General features: G+C 38.7%; 1 protein-coding gene across 2 annotated transcripts in view; it reads right to left on the bottom strand.

Moving 5' to 3' along the window:
- Window positions 1-7967: 7967 nt before the first annotated feature.
- ERICH1 (glutamate rich 1) overlaps window positions 7968-27456 on the bottom strand; it is a 68640-nt gene continuing 49151 nt past the window's right edge. For both annotated transcript variants that reach the window (XM_084285302.1, XM_084285303.1), the window contains 3 exons: window positions 15384-15758; window positions 12799-12993; window positions 7968-8219 (listed from right to left, as the gene is read on the bottom strand). In XM_084285302.1, the coding sequence (XP_084141428.1) occupies window positions 8146-8219; window positions 12799-12993; window positions 15384-15758 (644 nt within the window). In that variant the 3' untranslated portion in view covers window positions 7968-8145. The remainder of the gene's footprint in view (window positions 8220-12798; window positions 12994-15383; window positions 15759-27456) is intronic.

Genomic DNA, 27456 nt, shown 5'->3' with positions numbered 1-27456 from the left:
TGCCTGTCTCTGCACAAGACTTCCTTTAGCCAAAAAAACAAATTGTGCTTTTGTCAGAGTCAAGTTACTGGTCTCCATCCTGAAGTAAAAGGAAAATTTATGGCCTGATATCCAGATGGGGTCACAGAAGATAATCTCCTGTCCTTTTCTGCCTTAACCTCCATCAATCTATCAATTTACTGAGAGAATACAAAGAAAAAAACTCCCTGAGTGACTTTTGCCATCTGTATAACAATGTGATTCAGAGCAGACTGTAAATCACCCGGTAATAAGTATGTGTCAGACACTATCAAGATTAATATATTCTTGCAATGCCTTCTAATTTAAAAGTTTAGAGTTATTTAATATTTTACACATTAATTTTATACTGGGTAATTGAATTAATGTGGAAGGGTTAAGCAGACGGGCTAATGAAACACTGTGCCATGTACTTAGCTTAATGTGGTTGGAAAAATCGATGCACTTTGGTCTGTCAGTTAGCAATCAGAGATTTAATTGAATAACATGTCAAGTATTTTAAACTGTTTACCAATGTAAATAGAATCCAGCACTATAGTAATGGTAATAAGCTAAGGTGCTTTCTCTGAATTCCAAGCAGATTTGAACACGACCTTCACTTTAAGCTCCTACCACATCAGATTCAGATCAAACAGCTATCATTACATCTACAGAGCTTGGCGATTACTCCTATGATTTGATGCTTTATTTGCCATCGGTTCACTCTCCCAAACACAGGTAACAGGTAACCAGTTTGCTTTAGGCCACCTTGTGCATGAGTGCGTAATGGGAAGGAGAGGAAAGGAGGAGAAGCCCCTCCTCAGCATGCGCTGGGTGAGTTCCAAGCACAGCTGTACGCTTTTCTCTTCTCCCTTTTACCACCTCTGGGCACTGGTTTCCCAACAGAAGGTGTGAAAGCAGCAAGAAGAGGGGTCATGGCCCCATCCAAGCTGAAGGAGCTTGCCACTACCAGACCAGCACCTTGAGCAGGTGATGCTTTAGTAATGCAAAATGTACCCTCCTGTCTTAGTTGCAGTGAGTGCATTTTTTTCAACAAGATCCAGGTGCCTGCAATGTAGATGTTTCCATCTGACCTGCTTGTTTATGCTCCCATAACAGCCAACGTAAAGGCAGAAGTTCTTCTCTCTGTACCACTGTTCTCATCCTAAAATAGATGTCTAGAAGCGATCAGTTATACCAGGCTGTACAGGTATCTATTTCATCCAGTGATTTTAAAGGTTCTCAGATGGAAATATCTACACTGCAGAAATCAAAGTTAGGAGAAGTGAATCCCAGCCTGCAAGCCTCCAAGCTCTCCTTAGGAAGATGAACACTGCCTCCAATGCGTATACTAGGGAGTACCTGGTCCTTGTTTCAGTAGACAGATCACGTGTGCAATATAAAATGATTATGCCATTTTTAACCATCAGCACCTTGCTTACAAAATTTTCTAGCATATTCCTTATCATAGTTTAAGCTGTTACATTACCCTAGCACACCTGAGATGTAATAGCATTGTGCTGGGTGCTGTACAAATTCACAATCCCTGTGTCAAATTGCTTCTAGCTTAAGAAAAAACAGATGAGAAAATAGGCAGATTGATGTGGGAGTATACAGATACAATAAGGCAACATTAGTCATCACAGTAGGCAGTTGTCTTAGCACACTACTGACCTAGCTGCTGCCGAGCTGTTGGGCAGCATTATGGCAAAGGACTGTTTTAAAGAAGGCAAGGAAGAAGACAGAAAGACTGCTCTGTAGAGGTCTGTGGAGAAAAACCACACAAGTGTTAATCTGAAAACATAGCAAATGGGTTTGTATGGGTTTGAAGCTTGTACCAGAGGCAGAGAGAATGGAGGAACCATCTGTGCACCGAGGGACTGAGGAGACTGGCAAAGATCTTGAAAGAGAAGAAAAGCAGCCTCTAGTTGACGCAACCTATAGCAGCCTACAGTTGACGTAACAGAAAAGAAGGAATTAAACCAGAGATTCATTCCTTCCCTATTTTTGTGCAGACCTCTTCAATCTAAGATAACACTTTTTTTTTAATGCACCCTAAAATGGGATGTAACAATGTAAAAGAGAACTACAGCTTGTTTATGTATTTTACAGCTGTATATAGTTCATTAAGCTGAACACAGACTATTTATTCTACCAAGTTAAGCACTTGGCTCGGAGAATGTCCTTATTAAAGCTGTACGTTTGGCCTTTACTGACTATGGAGCACTTATACTGTTTTCAAATAATACATAAAATACAAAGTTCTTCCCTAGATTTTTAGATGTAGGAAACATACACAGCATTTCTAAGCTTCTCCTTTTTCTTTATAAGTATTTAGTGTGTTTTTCCGCCGTGGCTATGTTCAGCATATATTTGGCAGTTTAAAAATATAATTCTTCTTCATTTAAGAAAACATGTATTAAAATCGTGAAATACTCAGACATTATAATTATCCTATTCAAAAAAAAATTACTTAGATGCAATGCAGAGGACCAAGTAGTTAACAATGAAGCTAAATTAGCTACACAAGCACATGCAATGCAGCCCTCCTTACGTACAACCTAGGGTTGAAGCAATTATTCACAAAATCTTAACTACAACCTGAGGTTGGCCTAAATATCAGCATTTTTCCATTCTTAACATTTTTTTTTTCCCCACTTCTACTCTTTACTGTTGATACAGCATACCATACAAGCCTAATACACACAACTTTTCATTCTACATCTCTGGACTGTTTTTATGATATACCTGATACTACTGAGTGAAGTATGTTTTCTTCAAAGACAGCTTAACAATTTTCTGCTTTCATGCTGCCACTCACCACTTTTTTTCCTTCCGTGGCTTTTTTTGAAAGGCTTTTTTTTCAACATGGCATTTCAGAGATTCAGCCTACGGAGCAGCACCCCTCTGTACTGGTGCAGGGGAGAAAAGCCAGCTGCCATAGAAAACACTTTAGGGAATTTATAACCCTACAAGACTGCAAAGTGCTATAAAAATACTGCACCATTTAAGAAACAGTAAAACTCTATAGCAATAGGGACTGCTCCCCATATTATCTTATCCACAGAAGAAAAGAATTAGGGCCTTAAAGGCAATTGTGAGAATAAACCATGTACTTATATATAGCAACAATGGCTTTGGACTCACACTCTTGCATACAAGCCGTGACCAGATATTCACTACTGCAGAGGCTCAAAACTACTTCATCCTGTTTTCTTTCTACATGGAGTAGGGAAGGGACCAACATCTACTCAGAGCCCGTCTTCATCTTCACTTCCACCAAGCTGCTATTTCTCCCTTGCTATGTAATGTTCAATTATGCAAACTAGAAAATCAACTCTTCAATCCACATGCAGGCTGCTTTTTAGTCAATCCTTAAATTTTTCCTACTCTTGGAGTCTATGTAAGCTTTTTTTTTATTAATGTAAAAGTTATATCTTTTATGTTGAAGGAGCTATGTACAGTGGAGTAAAAACACACTGTGTTTACTGATAGAGATTAATTTACAGTTTTCAGTTTTTATATCCTGGATGTGTTGGTTATAACCCTGTTTGGGTAAACAATAAAAGGTATAGGGAGAATCAGCATCACTTCTTTTAGAGGAGCACAGAAAAGTGACTACGCATTAAAATTCTGGTGTGTGAAATCTTTTTTACTGCAAATAGAGTGTTAAACATTGAACCAAATAATGCTTCCCCCTGTCATTTTTAGTACATTGCCTAACTGATACTATTATAGGATGGGTAATGTCCTTTTCTTTTGCTTTTAAACTAGATCTTTCTGCTGTGTACTCCCACATGTTGCTTTAAAGTGTTCTTCTGCATCTTACAGTTGAGCACGCCATTGTTTGGTGTGTTTGTTTCAGAAACAAGTACACGTGTGTGACTGCTTTTATCTCCAGCGATGATCTACGACATATCTGCTTGAATATGGTCCTATTTTCTGAACTCTCAGACATCTCAGATTTTACTTTATCCTCTGTTCTTTATAATCCCTGTTAGCGGTAGGTTTGATAAGTGTAAGATTCAGCTCATATCACAGGTCATTTACAAAGACATCAGATATCACTGCCACTAACTTGCTATGCTCTGAAATGTTTCCCAGGCTAGCTTTGTTAGGACCAGTTCATTTCTGCACTAAATATAAGGCTCAGACAGTGGTTGAAACGAAAGGAAAAAAGAGAGACTGAAACCAGTCTTTTCTCCATTATTGCCCCATTCAAGCAAAAGAACATTTTTGATTTAAGAAATTTTATTCACATTCTGGGATTAGACTGCTGACAGTACAAATATTGCTGATTAGCAAAGATACCCGTATCTGTTCCTCTGTGTGCAGCTATTTAAGATTCAGCTTAATTAATAAATCATTTTAATAGTACGAGAAGTGGCTAAGCATTGAAACAGAAATAATAAAGAGAAATTCTTAATGCAGAATTCTGTTATACTAAGGATGGCATTCCACGATTAAATTCTTTTACCACATCTTTGAAAGGTCCTACCCACAATGAAAACCATAATAAAGTTAAGGTCTTATCATAATAAAATTGCCCAATAAACTGCATAAACAACTAAAAAGCAAAATAATATTTCAGCCCAGAAAACATGTTTAAGTAAAATCTGGTAAACTGACCACCAGCCTACTCTCAGTTAATGTGCAATTTTTCCCCACCTATCATACATGTCACATATATACATATAAAACACGTTTCTACATCATCAAAAGTGTACTTCTTTTGGGAATCTTAGCTTCTCCCAGTCCATAAACAACCCACAACCCTTAGCACTGTGTGTAATTAATTCTAGGAAGGTAACAGATAGGAAGTAAATGGAGCATGACCCTATCTAACTACAGCATATACAGGGACTTGTATGGGCTACCAACAGCATAGAAGGTTTTTCAAGTTTTGCTTACTATGACTAAGAATCAGGGGACTTTCTGCACTCTTTCCTTTGTATGCTTGGGTAATAGCAGGCCTTTTCTTGACATACACGGGTTAAAAAAGACAATAAAGAAACTGCTTATGCAACAACTAAATCCATTACCTGAGGTGAAAATAACATTACTAAGGTTACAAAGCCAATCTGTAAGGGCATGTGGAATGTTCATTCATGTCAGATCAAGGACCTTTTCACTTCAAAGGGAATCATAAGTAACAGAGAGCAATAAACAAAACCCACAGCAAGCAATAACAGAGATTATAGTAAGGACTAAAGCTCTCCAGTCACTAATTGATGGTCCATTAAGAAACTACAGGCATAGCTCTGGAGATCACCAATCTGGACTTTGTAACATAAGAAGGGGTAAAAAGATAAACTGGGTTATGGATACACAAGGAGGGCCTGTGGGACGATGCATAATTTATTAAGGAATGTTTAGGAGAAAGGCTAAAAGAGAGAAAAAGGGGGAATGGGGAGGAAAAAGGGGAGAATAGAGGAGAAAGGCTAAAAGGGGGCAGTCACATGTAAGCAGCCACAAGTCAGACCAGTTATCTAACTGAACCCTGCCCCTGATCGCCACAGTCCATCCCATTTTCTAATTAATCCTTTTAAATTATCTTTGCATGTAAATCTCATTCTCTATCCCCTGTGCGAGTGCTGCAAATTCCAGATACCCTCCAATGCAGAAGCTAGAGCAAGTGAACTAAGAACCAGTATCTGGAGACAGACCTTGGGTGACAGCAGCCTCCACGTCTGTGGTGCCAGTCACTGGACTGAGCGAGGGTCTCAGCATCAGAAACCGGGGGGAACAGTATTTTTATTTTCTCCTAGTCTGATTTGTGTGTCTGTGTACATGTACAAAGCTTCAAGCTGAACTACTCAGTGAGTAGGAGGCTCAGGGTCTGGGCAGAGAGGCCGAGGCCAGGCTGATAGTGGAAGGATCAGGGTGCTTGTGTGACGGGTCTGAAGGTGTGCATCTGTTGGATGGAGTGCGTCAGGCTGGACTAGATGAGGAGCAGGAGACCCAAAGAGCAGCTGAGAGGGCCCAGGATTCAGGCAGGGATATCAGACAGGCTGAGTGCTCATGCTGACATTTGAGGGATCCGTGAATATGAGTATGCCTTTGCATCTAGAAAGTGAAGGTATGTGTGTTTTCACTAGTGAGCTTTGGTCATAATAGGGCAGAGAAGATGATTCATAGAATCATAGAATATCCTGAGTTGGAAGGGACCCTTAAGGATCATCAAGTCCGACTCTTGACACTGCACAGGTCTACCCAAAAGTTCAGACCATGTGACTAAGTGCACAGTCCAATCTCTTCTTAAATTCAGACAGGCTCGGTGCAGTGATTGTCTGTACTTAGGTTTTATGCAAGGCCTAGCAGGGTTACTCATGGGTGTTGTTAAAGACAGTGCCCTGACTGTGGCAGTCTGTCAGTCAGAAACACGAGAACTGCAGGTGCATCCATTGTTGTGAGACGGAGGGACTGAGGGACATCCAGGTCTCCAGGAGCACCAGGCTGGGCTCCAGCAAAGGAGCAGGAATCAAATCCCCAGGTCCTGGAGCCCATCAAAGGCACCAGCCTTATAGCATCCCTTAACATAGTCCCTCAAGTATCAGGAAATGCAGGAATTACAGTTGTTTGCACAGTCCTAATTTTACCTGTTTTGGACTTGTGTTTTATGATACTGTCTTTAATTACACAGTTCCATTTATTTTTTTAATTTTCACTGTACGGGATAGATGATGCTTACCTAATGAGCTGCTATATACCCTTTTGGTGTGGTTACGAAGCCTCACTTACTGCACAACATTCACACCTCAATCTGAGGATGAGGTGATTCATTTCCTGTGGGGTCTGTCTATAGGGTACCTAGATGCTCACATTCAAGTGACATTTTCTTTATTCTCCAGCTGCGGGGCTGAGGCACACAGCAGCTCAGTGAAAAACCACAGCTACAATTCAGTGCTTATGTGTTAGCAAGTCAGGAACTTCACAATGGGGAATATGCTGTTAGTTTCCTCTGTGTGAGGCCTGATTTAGATATCTTTCCTAACAGATAAAAACCTAACTCAAGTTCTCCAGGGTTGCACACACCTGACTTAGCCATAACACCATTTTTTCTGTACCTGCTATCCTTTGGCATGACCCTTCTATTTTTTTTTTCCAACTAATGAGAAAGAGGTATGGTTGTATATACATAAGTATCACTAAAACAGTGCCTTACAATAGGATATACCAGGCAACATAATAAAAAGACAAAGCAAAAAACATGCTGTATTTATACAGTACTTGCCAGTAGTATATCTCCAAGCACATGTTGGCAGAGATAAATATGTTGTCCCCATTGTACTGATGAGGAAACCGAGACCTTAGGACATGAAACAGCTTCCCCTATATCACCTGTATCAGGTAAATGACTCAGCTGAGAGAAGAGTCCCTCGCTTACAAAGCATTTTTTTTCAGGGTTCAAAATCGTTTTACAACTACGCCATGGATATAATCTATTGTATCATCTACACAAAGATAAATGCTAGTGCAGAAGGACAGCACAGTGATCAGTAAGAGAACCCAGTTCTGTAGTTCTTCAGTCAGTGAAGCCCACAAAATTGTAACACACTGGGCAATGGAATTGTTCTGAAAAGCTCCTGTATAATTCCAAAGAGTACCTACATGATGCAGGTATAGAAATTTATTGACTTCCATAATTTATCAGTTTATTCAGCAAAAATACAGTCCTCAGATGCATTTTTGCTTCAATTTAATAAATATAAAAATACATACAAAAATACAATATTTTTATGTTTCAGGTAGACAGATATATATACCACATAAACAAGAAAAGTCAAGATATAAAACTTCCAGAAAGGAACTATCAATTAATAAACATAAAAATTACTATACCTCTTAAACAAAATACTTGTTACAAACTTAATCATTTTAGATACGGCCCATATCCCAAAGTGAAATATACACACTCATCCAGCTGGAGATTCAGGCCATACAGCGTATGTGTAATTCTTGACCAAGAACAAAAATCATATGTAGTTGTACCGTTTATTGTCTTCTGGAGTTTTTAACAATGAAAAATAATTATTTTACCTGAAGGTGTAGAATGTATATTGACAGTGCTCTTCCTGAATAATTGCTACTTGGTTAAGAGCTTGTATATTAAATTTTAACCCTGCACATGTGGACCCAGGCAAGGCTTTATTTCCTGTTCCTCACAGGAAGGATATCTGTAATCCAGTAGTGAAACAGAGTAATGACTGCCTTGGTATGATCTGAAACAAAGAAAAAATATTTATCCTGAAATATCTCCATAACATTTCTGAACATTAAAGAAAAACAGTTATGTGAACATCTGTTTCTATTTGATATCATCATTTCTATAAAAACAATACAGACATTGGAGCTTAAAGGCTAATATATATGAATTTTTAGATAAACAGGTGCATTTTCTTGAAGGAGGTCAGTTATTTGTATGAGATACAATTTTGGTTCTTTATTATTGAATGCTTCATTTATTATGGTTCATTAATTCAGAAGAAAGGATTTAAATGATCTGACCATATGGGTAAGGCTAAAAGAGTGCAATCTTCTCCATTTCTTTCTTTCTGGAGAGTAATTTCACACATTATTATTTACATTACAGTAGCACCTAGAAGTCCAAGTTATGAATAAGTCTTCTTCTGTTAAATCACATTTAGACAGCTGTATTAAAGCTCACAAATTTCCCGTCTTAATTCAAGGTTTATCTATTTAACTTTATTTATTTTTAATGATAGGAATTTCTACAGTACTTATCACACAATATCACATTTAAGATGATTCTATAATGTTATGCTAATGCAACTTTCACATTTCATTTCCTTTTCTTTGAATGCTCATTCAAAAAAAAAAAAAGTTTAAATTTAATCATTTTGGGGCTTCTGTGTATCTGTATTGGCGCACAGTAACTCTATTACTTCTGGCCTGTGAAATGTATCCCCACACACAAAGGAGACATATATAAAGGACAAATCTCCAAAAAATTACAGTTAAAAGAAGCTTCTAGCTCACTGGTGAGTGATAATTTCCTAGGCAACACGGGAAGAGTATATTTGAGACCCGACACTAACCAACAAAGGGAAGATGTTAGTAGATAATGGAATGAAGATGAGTAGAAACCAAATGAGTTCATAAATTAGGAGATAATGACATATTTTTTAAAATTAGGTGATCACCTATGCTTTAATAATTCATGTGAAATGAGAATTAAGTAGCCCTCATTTCAAAGCTATCGTTTCCAACCAGCAAATGGAGCATTACTTCCAGGTACAGCTCTTTGCTTTTGCCCACTGCACTGTGCAGGATCACAAAGGCATATGGCCACCTGGTTTCTGATAGAGGCCAGCAAAGCTCCCATCACTAGAAATGTGTGTCTGTTTGACTTGTTAAGCTTTCTGTCCCCTGCATTTAGAGAAAACTGTAGGTGGAGCTATGTGTTTTTCATTAAAGACTGCAAAATAAATGGAAATAGCAATAGGACATCGTTCCTTTTTTAAAACCTGAGAACAACGAAACTTTAGCTAACCATTTGCAAACAAAATTTGTTGACCACCCTCAATTTTGTATGATCACTGAAGTACAAGGTGCTATGCAGTCTCCCATTTATGAGGTGATAACTAGACAGATCAATCCGTGTCTCTTAATCATAGGGATTCTTGCTCTTTTCAAGTATGTTTTTCTTCTTGGATGAAGGGCTAAATATAATACATAACTGTTGATCATCTGTTTCAACCTCTTTGGCAATTTACTCTTCCTGAAGAAGTTTTCTGACCCACCTTCTTATACCTTTATTTGACATGGCAAATAGTGAGATCTAAGAGCTGAAGATAAAAGAGAGAAACTTTTATTTTATTTCATTGTTGCTTTCTTCTTTTGGCTGAACCCTGTTTCCAAATCTGAGTAACATGCTAGGACACGTGGAGGAAGTTCTAAAGCATGCTCTTGAAGCAGTGGTTTTAAAACTTGTGGCCTTCTGCAGACCTTGGGCAGTCCACAGCCTTACTCTAAAGCAGTGAAAAGTACTGTGAAAAGTAACAGAAAAACAAGGCTGCCACCAGCTAAGGCTGTCACCTTGCTAAATGGAATTTGGTACAATCAATGAAAAATTAAAAAAAAAAAAAAAAGTTATATAATGATATGTTTACTTAGTAGTTTACTAATGGAGAATGTGTATTTATATGAGAAAGACAGATTCCTTCTCAGTGTTTTTTCCTAACTCTTTCCTTCATTGAAGTAAATTAAAAACTGGACAAAACATAGCACCCATTATTCTTTCTTTGATGCTGGCACCTTTAAGTAGAATCATAGCTAGAGAAAAAGGGTTAACATATTGCTTCCTGAACTACAGGAAATAAAATGGGTTCATTTTGTGAAAATAAGACTCCCTGCTAAAATTAAGAAAAATTGTTTTATTTTCATTATGTTAAGAAGGAATAACCTTTCCTTTTGGGACATCATGTCCCAGTAAAAATAGTCAAAACCAGAAAAAAGGCAAGAAAATCACACAATCTTGTAAAAAAAAAAAGATTTCTATGATGTAGTCTACATTTTTATCTTCATAAACAGTCCTACTCTGCATTTCTATTACAAGAACTTGAATTTGCTGAGACAACAAGTTTTTATAACTGACTATCACCTGCTCATTGGAAATGAAATCTAAAATTTTAGGAACTGGGCAAGACAATCTATTATTGAGACAAAGATAGTAAAAATAAACATATAATTAAAAGGCTAATTCAAGGTAAAATTTTATAGCATTATATTCTCATTCACTGAAATTCCTCTGTTACAAATAGAATGTATTGTTAAACTCTGCTGAGCTAAATTAATATCTAGCAGGTGTTCAATTATCCTTTAATAATTCATAGCAATATATTTTCTTCTCACATTGTTGTACCTCATGAATATCAAATCAACTAAGTTACACCACTGTGAACCTGGCATGAGATTAGATTAGAGCCTGGAGTGACAACAGTTACTAGGAAAAAAATCAACAGGAAGAGTAAACAGTTTCAGGCTGTACCATCAGAAACATAAATGAATTTAAAAACATCACTCAGAAAATTGTTTTCTGCTTTTTCAAGTGACAAAGACATCCACCTGAAAATCAGGGTAGTTGCATGGATGTGTTTCTAATTTGTTTCTGTTTTTTCTTCTCTCTGCAATTTGACATTTCTGGTATATAAAAGGAAACAGCAGCTTGCCTGAAGGCTGCAAAACCAACAGATTTCCTACTGTATTCAGTAGAATTTCGCTAAGGCCTGTAAGAAATATCAGGAATGTGGTCACTTCAACAGCTCCACTTTGATTTAATCAATAGAAGCTGAATTAGGTCATTTAATAAAAGGCCAATTACCACAACCACTATTCCTGCTGAGTCCTGCTTAGTTTGCAAGTGTGTACTAAATCCAGAGAGACTATCTGATAAGAATTAATGTCACAGAATCTAGTCTTGAAATTGATGATTGAATGCAAGACGGATTTTGTTCCATGCATACCTGGATACTTCGTATCTATCAGAACCTGAAGGGCTGTCACAGAACTTTTTTACATCTTGAAGAATCCATATTTAACTGTTTAAAAGTGTCCATTTCAAAATTTATCAGCTATGAGCTCTGCAGGCAGGAATTCTCTCTTTTCTGTATTATAACAAAACACAGCATACAGTGTGCTCCAATCTTGACTGTGATCTTTGGCCACTATCATGCTGTAAATTATTTAATGATGTTGTGAACAGCAGTCTCTTCTTTGAATGTTATTGCTAAGCATCTGAGAGCTATGATCTTATTTACTCTGTTACCACACTACTACCATTTGAGTCATTACTTTTAAAAGAACTTAGAGGATGATCTGAAATGGTTGAGATTCTCTTGTGCCATAGCAAGTGCTCTCAGCTCTGATTAAATTCCTTGGGAGGCAAGAAAATTCAGCACATCTTGTAGATTTGGCTGCTGCCACCAACAAATGTACTAATGACAAGTATGAATGAGCATTTAAATATCAACTGCTTCAAAAATGAATTGTTATGGACCTTGTATGGGCTACACGCTCATCTCACAATCACTTGAGCAACTATTAACTGTCCAAGAAGAAATCTTACTAAAATTACAGGGGATATAATAGAGAACAAAAGGAACATGAGTGGAATCAGACTTGGGCCTCAGGGATGAAAGGGTTTAGTAACGTAATATTTTTTCTTTTTATAAATGACATTATTATGTTATTTATTATAAAGACTTTGCTTTTTTACATAATTAACAGTGTTTTTAGCAACTTAAAACTGACATTTATATTTAAACAATAACAAACCAGTAAAGCAAAATTAGCAAGCAAAATCTATGTGTTGAAGAAGCCATGTAGGTAACCAAAAATGAAATGAAATAATGGGCTTTACTGATTCATATGCATGTAAAATACATCTTAAACTGGATGACTGAAAACTCCAAGATAAACATGTTAATTTCAATGATTTAAAAAGATTATAAAGACAGAATATTAAAATATGCTTTAAACATGACTAAATATTAAAACAATTCAGACTAAAAAAAAATAAAAAAATTTAAGAACCTTAATCATCTTGTACTCTGCAGTCATTGCATAAAATGAAGTTTCTGTACTTTTAATTCCCTGTTTCTTGTTTGGTTATTATTATATTTTCTGTGGGAAATATGCTTTCAGATATTGTATAAATACATATTTACCACTTTTGCCACAATTATTTACAGCTTCCCTATACAAACCTCTGACAAATCTGAATTTTAATCCACACAAAAAAAGAACATCAGTGAATGATCATGCCTGAATGGTACATACCAGGAGGCATCATGGAATGTTCTTGGAATTGTTTCAAAGCATCGTTTAGTCTGTCAATATCCTGTAGCAATACAAGGGATTTCAGCTGATGTAGATGGGTCACATCTGAGGAAGATATGTTGCGAGATTCAAGATGTTGTAAAAGTTCTTGAGTAGTTGCTGAATTTACAGCAGAATCCGTGCATTCTGATTTATCTGGAAAACAATGGGAAAACACATTCAAAACATTCAACATGTATGGAGAATTTTCAAAGATAGTGCCTTCCTTTTTAGTGTAACTTACAATCAGACATCATGTACTAAAGAGCAGTCTGTTCATTTTTTCATTATTTAAGCAATGATAAGAGGGGAAAATATCAAATTCAAAAACTAAAAAGGACAATAGAATTCATCATGACACATATGCAAGAGGAATCTAAATTTGGTATGACGACGAGACTGTAGAGTAGACAAAAGACTTCACTTCTTATACAGTACATATTACAAAAATCCACACGTGGAGACAGGAAACAATTGCGTGGAGCTAATGCAAAGCACTTCTGGAGGCATCCAATTACCTTGTTACTGTACTTTAATGTTTTTATTTAACAAGCGGATATTACAGCATGCGACACAGCAGAGAAGGACACACTTTGTTTCTATGGTGCTAAAGCACAAATTAATTCTCCCATTCCAGTAACAATGGAACATCTCTTTAACCACACTCCCTTTATAAGTTAAAATATTTATAAGTTATAATCTTCTTTTTTTTTTTTTTTTTTTTTTTTTAACCAGCAGACCAAGTGGTAAGAATAGATTTTTCCCGATTCAGCTTTCTGACATAAGCATAAGAAGTATAATCCAATGTGACCACTTGAAAACCCTGCTAAAAGCAATGGCTTCCAACTTTGTCTAAAAAAAAAAGGGGAGTGTTAAAGTCACTCAACTAGAAAAGGCAAACAGCATGATGCCAGAGCTATATTTAAACTAGGACTTGCCTAACAAGAAAGTTAGTCACACTGATGTAAGGATGTGAGATCTTACCAGCAGATGGCCCAACCTTCTGATCTGCAGGTTTGACAGCAGGGCTAGTCAGTCCGTCTGCCACTGCTAAAACCTGAACTTGATGTCCTGGGAAGCCGGGCAGCTAAATAATTTTTATTTAAATCTACATGTGACACAGCTGTGGACAATCGACCAGTTGTCTGTTCTGGACCACGTGTTAACAACAGAATGGTTAACTGAGTTTACAATTTTACTCAGTTACTCTGGATTTACACTACAACAACTGTAAAAAGCAGTGTAGTTTACGTTTACTTAGCTATACACTGAAGTAGTAAGATCCTTGTTTCTGGTGATGGAAATACATTAGCCAGAAAGTAGGATGGCTTTCAAATGCTAGACAGTGCATGAAGACCTGACACAGAGGAAATATTGTAACAGTAAGCATAGAAAATTCTGTATATAAATCTTAAGAAAAACAAATGAAAATGCTGATGTCACCCTAAGAGGGTTTTTAAAGTAATTCTGTAATCTAGAGATGAATTTTATGGGAGTAGGGGCTGACAGCTCTGACTGAAGATGGACTCATACAGGTAGGTAAGCTGTTTAGTCTTCATGTAGCTCCACAAAGACAGTCAAGGCCATGCACTTTGAAAATATTTTCACTGCTTTTTTCCAGTTTTACAAGGCAGTTATCATTTTAAAGTTATGTTCTGAGCTGAACAACTAAAGAATGCTTTATCTTGCGTTTAAGATAGAACATTTAATTCTAGATGATACCAGCATAAGCTGGTATATGTACAGATAATTTTAATTATCATTAAAACATCATTATTTCTGGAAGGCATTAATGACATAAGCACCATACAAACAGCTGTTTTGGAGGGCAACAGAAGAAACATACTTAGCTACAACAATATGAATTTCCCTGATTTTAGTGTCCAGAATGAGCATTCAATAGGCCATTAGGGAAAATATCCATGTAATCCTATTTAAAGTGCTATGTAATGTGCATTGAACATCAGATGACACTCATCTCATTCACAAGTACTTTATGCCAATACCCTTTCCCAATGCCAACAGTATCTTCCTCTTTCTTCTTGGATGCAGTCTGTCTAGATTTCATTATACATTACAAATAAATCTCCCCCTGGGAAGGAGAGCTTTTCAAAAAGTAGGTTGATTCAGAGATAGCAAGCATGAAAGTAGTTTAGAATAGCAATTATTGCCCTCATTTGGAGCTTTTTGAAAGGAAGTAACCCTTCTGGATGTTTGCTTTCAGAGAAAAGAAGAATTTGGTCCATTTAAACCACTACACTTACCCAAGCACATTGGAATGTTTTAAAAATGAGAAAGGAATATTATGTGCATTTTCAAAGACAGAGAAACAAAGACCACAGTTTTCTACATTGATGTGGATGCTTTAATGTACACACCAGGACATGGGACAAATGCTAAGCATCTGCATCTCTTACAAATTCAAAAGATAATTCTCTGGTAGATTTGGACCATTCTACAGAAATAAGAACTAGACACCTATTTTCCTCAACATGCTAATACTTTAAAAAAAAAAAAAAAAAAAAAAAGGAGAAAATGATACATACTGTCAGCAAAATAAATTTGTTGTGTTGCCTGCAAGAAATCCAGGATGCTATCTGCCTTTTCATCTATGTCTTTTAAGCCTGCTGCTCCTTCTCTGTTGTTTTTGTCAGGCTGATATGTAAAATCCACACCAGTATTTTTTGTTAGCAAGCCAGCTGCTCTCATTTTTTCTTTCTGTCGCTTCTTTTTCATTTTCCTCTTTTTGTTTTTGCTTATTTTGGGGCTGTCTATCTGCTGCAGCTGTAAATTATCTTGAACAAGAGTCTCTTGCATTCCGGATTCTGTTTGTTCTCCATGCAGACTTTTAGAGTTTTGCAAACTGCTCTTTTGTTTCTTCCTTCGAATGCGTTTTCTTTTGGTTTGTCCTTGATACTCCTCTGCAGATTCAAAAGAGAAATGATAGTTGTAAATAAGAAGATCTGTAATAAGCATTTTGGAACTGCATACAATGAAATATTACTCCCTTCAAACTCCGGGACGTCTGAGTGGCTCTAACCTTACTTTTATGATTAGAATGTCTTTCAGTGCTACAATGTCAAAGCCAACTTTTGTGAATGCAGAGAGTAAGAAAAGTTCTTTTCCCTTCTGCTTTCAGAAAAGATTGTACTGTCCTTTGTGCTACATACTTTACATCACATTTACTCTCTTAAGGCAGATACTGTGGTTCTACGCAGAGTGAGGTCAAAAGCATTACCAAGGCAAAAACCAATATGGGCATGCTGGGGGACATGGGATGAGGAGCTCCCCCAAGAGGTCCACACAACCAATTGGTAGATTGACCAAGAAAGCAAGAATGCAAGTAATTCACAACAAAAGACTGATGTGTCCCTCCATGGTAGTTGTGTGCCTTAAAAACACCACTCATCCGTTTCTGACTCTTCTACTTTCTCCTCCTTAAACATCATTTCCCTTTGGGATACCTTCCTGCTAGCTCAGCTTTGGACATCAACTTTATAGGTAAAGCACGCAGGGCATCAGTGACCTTGGCAAGTAATCTCTGATCTCTTTAGCAGCCTGTCTTGGTTCTGCCATTCCCTTGTTATATTATAATTTCCTTACGAGCTAATTCTTCAAAAGGCTCAAATGTCAAGGGAAGGAAGTCCCTCTTGCTCTCCAAGACAGCTTTCATGTTGCTCTGTTCAGATCTTATCACCGTGCACAAAGCCAGAACTCTGAAGTCATCTCTGACCCTGAACTGACTTGCTCCCACACACACTCTCCTGTGAATGTAAGCCTTCCTGGCACCAGCAAGGGAAGACTGCCAGAATCCATCTTGCCTTTGACTGCACTGCTGCAGAAATCTGTATTTATGCCTATAATAATTTCCTGTCTAATTAACTGAAATCCCCTCTTCCATAGTCTAACGAAACCCTCACACATTTAATCCTGGAGCCCCGAGAGCCAGCGTTCTTCCAAAGCCTTGCTGCAGAAGGTTCAGCCATCTATCCTTTCCTCAACCTCTGCCTGCACATTTCTAAATTTTTTACAATGTGCTGAGCCCAGTGGGCTTTTTTTCCTGGTTTTATGCCATTCTCTCAGGGTCAAGGATCTTTGCTTGCCCAATGCCGGAGTCATGCAGCAGACACCTGTAGCCCATCTCCTGTTTCCAAACGCTCTGCAGTGTCCTGAACTGCCTCTGACATCCTCAGTGTGCTCGGCTTCCTCATCACTCCTCCCCCTCCAGTCTTTGCCTCTATTTTCTCCAGAGTCGGAGGCCCTCTCTTTCATTTCTGTTTCTTTTTCTGTCTTGAACTCTGTCAGCTCTGAGCCACTTTCTCTCTTTAAATATCGCTACAAGACTTTTAGTTCTTTAGCTGACAGATGACTCACCGCAAAGCAATTTTCCATACTTTCTATGAAGAAGGCTGTGTAAAAATAAATGCGCTGTATTGTAATTGAACACCACAGCGTGCTAATGACACACCAAACGTCACCTTGTACCCACAGCGTGGAATGTTTTGCATGCATGGTATTTGAGCTAAATATCTTTATACATGATTTGGGCATATGGGATGTGGGAAAGATAACGGCTGTGCAGTCCTGTAGGAACGAAATATCAGAACTGAAGGCAGATATGAATGGTGAAAGATAACATAAACAAAACATCGGTGCTTCATCTTAAGATCTCCTTTGGAATTGCATGGGAGTGTTTTTGTTCCAGTAGGTGAATTCCCCTATGATCACAGATCCGTTGTTCCTCCTTAAAATCTCTCAGCCCTCGGTGAACTTGAACACGCAGTCTGCTAACACAGCTACTCTAATTCGTGCTCTCAGCAAAGTGGCCCAACATGCCTTTTAAGCATCGAAGATCCAGTAAATCACAGCAAAACTATGGCACGTTGTGCAGTCAAGCACCCTCTGTTGGTTTGAAACCACTTAAAAAGATGGTACACAAGGGAGAAGAGGGCTTAAGATAATTGAAGTTTTGAGTCAAATCCAGAAGTTTCCTTATCCATGCTAGCTCAGGACAGCAGAAGGTCTCAGAGGGGGTGAAGCTGTCAAAATGCAGAATGAATTTACTCTTCCCATATATATGTTATTAGGATAAATGCCTGATTGAAAGGAAATCAGAACTGTGCTGAGCTTCCTCCAACACAAGAGACAAATCAAACCCAAGACATTACCTGGTTCTCTTTAGGAGTTAACCTGGCAGTCCTCTAGCAGGTTGTTTTTGACATTCTTTCCTCTATATATCCCTTATATTTCCCATATATCATAACATCTCTTCAGTAAGACTGAAATTTTGCCTCAGTTATTCCAGGATCCTCCCTGTTGGACAGTCAGCAGATTTCAGCCTCAAATACTGCCCCCTGTGAGGGAACTACTAGTGATTTGGCATCAGGAACAGATACAATTAGATGCTGATAAATGCAAAACAATGCACAGAAAGGGGATTAATTTGGACAACTCGCGGCTACGGTCAGAGTGACCTGTTATCAATGCAGGAAAAGCAAAACAAAACCCAAGCCTGCTTTCCATGGACCTGGTGTCACTATGAAAACATTTGTTCTGTAAGTATCAGTGATCAAATCAGCAACCACCTTGTTTGCATACCAAAGAAACAGCACAGAAAATAACAGGAACAATATTACAAAGCTATTATATAGATCTGTTGTACTCTTCAAGCTTGTCACGCTTTATTTCGTAGCATAGTCCCAGCATAAGATGTTGGCAGAAGAGAACATGGCTCTCACAGAAGTTATCACAGACATGCCCAAAAGATACCTATTATTTGACTTGAAACAAAGATTAATAAAATGGGCTTTATTTCTGCCTCCTCATGCACGAAGGTGACATCTAATTAATCTGAGCAGTTTCACAAGCAAATAGAAAAAAGCAAACACTTAAATTCTGAACAATACAATTAACTTATTGAATTCACATGTGTGTGGTAAGCACAGAAGCCAAGAGCTTACTGGGATTCATGAAATGGTTGTTTATACAGGCAGCAAGGCTGTAACAGCTATGCTAGCACATAAATAGGAGTTGTAGAAGAAATATAAACCACAATGTTTAAGTCACAGCCCTCAGAGTGACATTAAATGAAATGTTCAGGGGGAGTCACCTCCTGTAACTTGAGCTGTCTGAAAAGTAAATACTTAGTGCATACTTAGACCTATGCTCCTGCTAACAAACCGAGAGGCTGGAAGCTTTATCCCTGGAGGTGTTCAAGGCCAGGCTGGATGGGGCTTGGAGCAACCTGGTCTAGTGGGAGGTGTCCCTGCCCATGGCAGGGGGTTGGAACTGGGTGATCTTTAAGGTCCCTTCCAACCCAAGCCATTCTGTGATTCTATGATTCTACGAAGCTTCCTAAAGCAATCTGCCTCATCCTAAACCACCTGGGATAAAAATACACCCTAAAGGTCTGCGTCTCTCTCTCCCTTCCTTTCTTAATTACAGAGGAAACGTAGACAGGGAATTTGGACTGGTTGCTTTCATTAACCAAGAAGAATTAGTCTCTTTAACAAAAATTAACAATATGGATGAAAATGCTTCATAAAAAAAGCCTGTATTTTTTGAATTTTTACTAATGAAAAAAAATCACTGTTCTATGCTCAAACCCTTTTGACCGACTCTCTACATTTCTAAGCAGTAGGGAGGGCCTGATAACATTTCAGGATGTGTGACTTTGGCTGCAATAATTTTTACTATGGACTACTGAGGCTTGCTGTGTCTAAGAAGCATAACTGTAACTACATGGCATGTGTACTACACAAGCAATCTTAATAACATGTTGATTAGATACTTCAGTAACACTGACAGAAACACCAGCTTTTGGACCACGCAAACTATAACCACAACTGTATTGTCAGCTTGTCCTAAATCCACAAGAGCTAATGGTTTGTTTTCTCTCTCTGTTCCTTAATGGCCTGTCACCTCTCTCCAAAGACCCATCTCTGCTCCACAGGTGGCTTAATTTATCACATAATCTCATTATCTAGAAGCAAGTGTCTTTAACCTCCTTAGCCTGGACTTGGTGCCCTCAGTCAGACTGAGCAGAGTAGCTTCCAAACAATGCTTGTGAACATTTTCTAGCCATGGTCATCACAATAGGATAAGCATTTCTTGCTGCCTTGGTAAGAACACTCTCTTCAGGAACTAAGATTTGAAAATACCTGTTTGCATTTTTGTCCTGCCTTATTATTTTTAGCCTTCCCTGATGCAGTTTACCATGCGGCTCCACTGTCACACCAGTCTGCCAGACAGAATGATGTGGCAGTGGCCCGAAAAATGAAATTTAGCACCAAAAGAAAAAGTCATCAACTAACAACTTATCTCGTCTGGAGTGAAGCATTTAAAACTCTTCTCCATGCAAACTGCATGTCACTTTAACAGAAGAGGCACAGCTCCATCAACGAACAGACCTGAAATGAAGACTCAGTTTATAAAAACTGCTTCCTACATTTTGATAATGGAAAGTCAGCACATTCAGTTTGTATCTTAAAAAAAATATTAAAAATCATGATTTACATTAGGACTTTGAACATGCTGACTTTATTTATTAACTTGTTTTATATTAGTGAGGTATACCACGTAATTCATCAGGGCAGACAGGGAGACACAGAGATTAAATGCCCTACGGTGAGCAAACTGCTGCTGCTGGCTGTATCTCCCACTGAGACTAACCATTAGTATGGGCACATTGCTGGCAGCCACATGATTGAAAAGAGCTTCCTCGAGTTCAGGTGTGTTCTTCCAGTTCCTTCAGATGTTGGCAGATGGAAACATTCAGGGAAAGTATCATGTAACACAATGAAAAATGGGAGACTATTTGCTTAGGGGCCTGCACGTCTAAGGTATGCAAAGTTTCATATCATGCCAAACTGCAGTGTTTGGCTTTGAGCATCTGAGAATAAACTGATGATGTTAAGGATTTTTAAGAATCAAGCCCCTAAAAATATTATTAGAACATGCCTACATTCCTGTAGAACAGCCCAGCAACCCCAACAGCCAAAAAAATAATAATAATAAAAAAAAAAGATAAAGTAGCCTGAGGAAAAGATAGTCAAAGTACATCCTCTGAGCTCCTCTGCAATGTGCTCATCATAACTCAAGTATGGCAGCTGGCTCTCCTGCTCAAGGACCAACTCCCACAGAATGCTTTCCGGACGTTGTTCATGGTAATTTTGTTCTTTTGCTGAGATGAAACAGGATGTTTCTCTCTCCTTATTATTCATCCAGTTTAAACTTTTCTCCTGTGATATAGTAATGGATTTTCCACGGTGTACCAAGCAGTCAATGCAGAAGAATTTCATTTTGGTTTATGATTTTGCAAGAGAGAAAAAGTGTCATTTTTAGTGCAAATTAAAATATCAGCAGGCTGTAATTTGACCAAGATAGAAAACCCGTGGATAACAAATGCAACAAAATGTAATGGTTCATTATAATAAAAGCAATATTGAAAAGATCTCAGGAGCACAGGACTTCACGTTAATATTTTCAGTCTCTTGTGTTATTTTGGAAATCATTTCAACCTGTCATTCGAGATCTGAAACCCCTCCACTTCTAATGGTTTTAGTTAGCTTCAACACTTTTGATGTTGGAGAAACCTGCAAAAGACTGGAAGCTGTTCATTAAAGGGACTGTCTTATGTTTGTTCTTTCATACTGCTCTATGTTCTTAAACTCACAAATGAAGGGTTTTTACAAAAATGGGTAAATGCTGCATAAACGCTGCCCGCCACAACAGATTGCTGCCTTTCTGATTTAAAGCAAATCCAACTAACAGTGATGACAACAATTAATAAAGGCAGATACCACATAGTCTGCAACGGGTTTGTATCCTAAATGCTTACCTGGCTCTATACACAGATGAGTTTCTTTTATTCATAAGCTGTACCGAACTCCTGCCATTAGAGGTCACAATAGATATCTGCCTGCTACTGTAACCTGTATCACTCAGTGGCCATACACAGCATTCAAGATATGGTAAACTGCATATTTATACAGTGGTGTAATGATGTTCATTGTTCAGTACTTTTTACCCTAGTAATTCTTATAATTTTATTTATTTTTGACTGCTACTGAAATCTGAAATGTTCTTTTCACAGAGTAATTTATCATACTGCAAAAACTTACTCTTGCTTGGCAACAGCCAGGTGAGAGCCCATCATACTACAGGCAAATTTGGTTGGTTTTTTTTCCTAACTGTATCACATGACAACTATCTGAAATGAGTTTCACCTGCCATTTTTGAAAAGTCACTCAACCTAAGACAATATTGCAATAAGCTCTTGTCTTCAATACAGTCAACAGCTGTGCTTCATTGGGAAACCTTCTGACTTCACTGTTCTCTCTTTTTACCTGACCAGTAATTGAATGCAAGCCTTCAGTTGTGACCTCCCTCTATTTTGAGAAGTGCTATTTTCTGTTTCTCTCAATGCCTACTCTGAGACTTTACCTTTTACATTATTTCTTAAAAATCTTTGGTGAGGAGCTTTATCAAAAACTTTGTGGAAATTTAAGGAAAGCACATCAGCTGTAGTACCAATAAGGAATGGTCCAGCACTGGATTCTCCAGTTTCTTCTGCAGATAACATAGACACAAAGAATTTATTTAAGTTCTCTGAAACAGGTCTCTCTGACTTCTACACCACAATCATTGGCTCAACCAACTCTGGAAGGCACGCTGGTCCTGAGGCATCAAAAATAAGACTTACCACTTCTGATTCTTTGCACATTTTCTCAAACCTCCTGTAGCCTGCCCTACTGTGTTTTTACATTTAAATCTGTTAAAAACGTCATTTTCAGCTTTTAAAATGGACACCCAATTATTGCTCACAACTTCCTTTACTCTGTCATCTAGCTGTGCTGTCTTCCTTTAGCTTTTTCTCAAGCCTTTCAAAACAGGTGGTGGGTGCTGGCCTCGTATTTCACATATGGTGTCCTCAAGTAGCTCCCTCACCACCTGGTGCAGCTTCCTTCGCTCAGCTGACACTCTTAGGTTCTTAGTAAGAATCTTTATTTCTGTGTGCATCACAGAGAAGTGGATCATAGCTGTTGTGGTTGTGTTGTTGCTGTGTCAGTAGGATTTTGAGCCTCATTTCATTCCAGCTGCTGTTGCAACGTGCCTCTTCTGGACCCCAGGACCCATCTCCACTCAGGACAAAGTCCAGGGTCGTATTTCCTCTAAAAGCCCCTCTAACCAACTGCTCAGGTATTAGATGGATCTTAAAACAGGCTGCACAACATCCTAATATGTGGCAGTCACATAACCTGCACAGGGAGAAACTAAAGACCCCATCATTGCCCTTTATCTGCTGCTCCTCTGATCTTCCAGCACCCAACAATGTGTATTCACCATCCCAGCTGGACACACGATGAAACAGACTCTGAGCTTGCTTTGCTATTTGATACGTACACTCAGTACACAAACACATTGATCTAAGGCATCCAGGAGATACTTGAAATGATTCCAATGAATAAATTAATACTGACAATATGTTTCAGGCCTCCTGTCACTTTATGCAAAATGTGCTTTACGGAGGCCTTATTAAGTTTTCCTAAATAATAACCTAGCTGTTACAGTTCAGCGACATAATTTTTAAACGAAAGCAAATATTTTGACCTGTTAATGATCCTTCTCATTAATGTTATTATTATTTCTGATTTCAAGCTCCCTGTCTTCATTCATTTTGGTTTTCTTGGGGTGAAGTGCAAACAACCTGAGCCAGTCATCTTTGAAGGGAGGCATCACACAGCATTTCCTACATGGGATCATCTCAGTGGTGATTGCCAAAAGCAGTGAGAATGATTGTGTTGACTCAGTGAGAAACTCTTTGAGAAATTCAGTGAGAAAAATATAGAGAACAAAGCAGATTCACAGCCATGAACAAAGAACAGAGATTCAATGACAACCAGTAACTCTTTTGAAGGCTACCAAATCAGAAATGCTCAAGGATCCTAAAGCTGCCTACAGTGTTTTTGCAGTTTAGCAGCTGCAAAGACTAATTGCTTCTAAATACAGAAATCGCCTTAGTCTTTGGCTGATAAGATTACGTTTTTGTATTTGAACAGACAGCATCACCATGAGTTGGAGGGGGAGATTTGTAACATTTGTATTAAAAATGGGAGACATTTGATGTCACATGTACACTAAAAAACTTGTTCTTTCACCTAACTTTGCAGGCAACAACTTTATATTCAAATAATTTTCTTTAAAATCTTTTTTTTTTTTTTTTTCTCCGAGATCTAGTTTCCAATGACTGCTTAGGTTAAAGAATCCAAACCTCTCATTTTGCTCAGAATAATATCAGAAATGATAAGAACAGCTGCAAGCTTAAAATCCTGATCAGCATTTAAAATGATCCTTCCAAATATACCAGCTAAAATGTGCAAGAAGTTATTTAGACTACAGGACCACAGGCTATTAAATGATAAGCAACCTAATGGAAATCTGATACTTAGTTTTCCCTTGTGGTAAAACAGCACCAAAGAGCAGATCTAACAGTACATGGATACTGAAATAGCAAAATGAAGACACTCATCAACAAAACCCAGACCCAATTTATCAACTTCATATCAAAGTAATCAAATATTTACAGGTGGTAACTTGTTAATACAATTATTGCAGTATTTCACAACATTTCGTAACTTTTTTACACAGCATGCAATAACCAATCACATTTAGCATCACATATGAAAGAGATGCCACAACTACAATTTATCACATGCTTCTCTAAGTGAATCATATTTCAGAATACATTGGAAAAGGGAAGTCTGAAAGAATGTAAATCTTCCCTGTGTTTCATTTTGCATTATTTCCTTTATCCATTTGTCTTTGGATACTAACTCCTATTTTAATTAAATTTCATGCCAAAGTGTCTAAGCAGTTTTGTATAAAAAAGGATGCTTTAGAGTCTGGGTTCAGCTTATTTTTATCAATCACTCCGTAAATCACACTGTAGTGATAGTTCCCTTTTAAAGAACAGTTGAAAACATTTGTGTAAATAATTTCTTTATGAGCAAGTGTTCTATGTTAAGCTAATCGTATACATAAATATGTGAACAGGTATGCTGTGATAATGAGAAATACCACAGGGAAGACCCCAAATAGCTATGTAAACCAGTAATCTGCCAATCTGCAATAGTTGGGAATCTGGTGCCACAGTCTTTCCAGTGCAGTGGGTTGGTCTTGGTTGCAAGCTGCAGTGGGGTTCTCACGGGGCCAGAGCTCTGAGGTCTGACTGCTCATTCCTTTTTTCCACGAGGAACACTTTTAAAATACCGCAATGGTTTTAATATAGGAAAGCTAGGTTGTACTAGAACAGGTACTAGGACAGGTGACTTTCTGGGGGTGAAAACTCAAAATAAGGCAAATGAAAACTAAACAATCTGCAAGCACATCTCCATCTTTGCAAACCAGTCCTCTTTACTCAGGCTTGCTCTCAGTCCAGCACATTGGTGACTTCCAGAGCTGCAGAAAAGTCTACACAACCCCCTTTGGATCCTGAGAAGTCCCTCTCTCTATCACTTCTGAAGCCTGGGAACCTGCTGTTCTTAGCTGATGTCTGGTCTCTGCTATGTACAGGCTTGGCCACCATCATCTCTCCACCATGTGTCTGCCCTTTGCTGTCTAGAGAGTTAAACTCTTTTAGCAAATATCTCCTTGTCAACTAAGGACTCTATCTCAGCTTCTCTCCTGGACAGCTACAGTGTTTCAAATAATTAAATATGATGTTATAATGTAATGATTCCTAACGAAGAGCAAAAAAAAAAAAAAAAAAAAAGAAAAAAGAAAAAAGTGGTACCATGCTCTCCATAAATGTTTAGGAAGTGACTGGAGTAATTTTGATATTTGTATTGGGTTTACTTGACAATGGTTTGGAAGCAGGGGGGCTGCAGGAGTGGCCTCAGTGAGCAGAGCCCAGCAGCTGCCCCATATCAGATCAGAGCAAGCTCCAGACAGCTCCAAAAGGGACCTGGTGCTGGCCACAGCTGGGCCCAGTGAGCAGTTGGTTGGGCCTCTGGAAGAGCAGACTGAAGAAAGGGAAAAAAAAAAAAAACAAACACACTGTGCAACAGCAGCTGGGAGAGGAGTGAGAAAGCGAGAGAAGCAGCCCTGTAGCCCCCAAGATCAGTGCAGAAGGGCAGGAGGTGCTCCAGGCACGCAGCACAAGTTCCTCTGTGGCCTGTGGAGAGGCCCCTGGTGGAGCAGGCTGTCCCCCTGCAGCCCATGGGTCCCACATGGAGCAGATCTCCACGCTGCAGCCCCCCCATGGGTGGAGGAGCCCCCGGTGGAGCAGGTGGATGTGGCCTGGAGGAGGCCACGGCCCATGGAGAGCCCCCACAGGAGCAGGCCCCGGGCCGGAGCTGCAGCCCGTGGAGAGGAGCCCACACAGGAGCAGGGGACTGGGGGGAGCTGCCGCCCACCCGTGGGGGACCCGTGCTGGAGCAGTTTGCTCCTGGGGGATGGACCCCGTGGTACGGAGCCGTGTGGGAGCAGCTCTTGAAGAGCTGCTGCCTGTGGGCAGTCCCCGCAGGCTCAGTTTGGGAAGGACGGCATCCCGTGGGAGGGACCCCACATGTAGGGTTAGGGACTGGCTCGGGAGCTGCCCAGCAGGGTAAAACCCCAATAATGTTCTCACCAAGAGATCAGACATTACACATGCTCTTTTCTCCTAGAGATTGATCCTCATCTACATTTGCTCTGTGTTACTAGATCTCCTACTTCTAGGCATAGCAAAACATTACTGGGATAACACAGATCAGTCAGTCTATCATTTCCAAGATTCCTTATGCTGCTTCCTATAAATGAAGCACTTAAAATGGCAATGTGAGCACATTGACCAGTCTTTCCACCATAGTAATATGCCGAGTTCTTTTTAGTTCCCATTTAATTTGGTGAAAACCAAGTTGTTCAGCATCTCACTGAAGGATAGTATCCTTCTTTGAAGATGAGAGACTTTCTTACTGCTTTCCAGTTGTATGACATGATCTGTGAAATAACCCTGCTATGATAAAGGAATATTCATTCACCTGCCTACACTTCACGTTATATTTTATACACATCTTAAAATCTTTCATCTGCCTGCAGAACACATTTTTTTCTCATCATATATTGCATCCTCAGTACAGAACAGTGGTGATGCTATTGCTTTCTTTGCTTTACTTAGTGTATTGCCTGGCACCTTTACAAACTGAAAATTAATTTTTTCTTTTCTACCTCATAGAACTTCAGGTATCAGTAGTGATATGTCATAGACTACACATAATATGGCACAGACATGCATAATTTTTCTTTTCCTTTGATATATCTATACATGTACCTAGATGCCTATTACTGATTATCTCGCATGCTTTAGTGCACTGGCTGATGTATGCTACTAATAATGCCTTTGGGAGGAAGGCAAATTTCCTTGCCATAAAAAGCCATCACTTCAGAAGAATAAAAATGTTCTCCCAAAGAGAGCTTATTCTTATGCAAGCACCTAACTTTAACCTATATGCTGGCTTTTGGGAAGGAGCTTCTCCCTAAATGAAATACCCAGGAGGAGGTAAGAAAACTGAGACAGAAAGAGAGGGGAATAAACCCAGGTCTAACAAGTCCCTCTCTAGAATCACCTCAGTGACTCTT

The sequence above is a fragment of the Netta rufina genome (genome assembly GCF_964035555.1).
Source record: "Netta rufina genome assembly, chromosome: 3".
In the NCBI taxonomy this organism is placed as follows: Eukaryota; Metazoa; Chordata; class Aves; order Anseriformes; family Anatidae; genus Netta; species Netta rufina.
The sequence above is the reverse complement of the archived record's forward strand: the minus strand, read 5'-3'. Positions and strand labels throughout refer to the sequence as shown.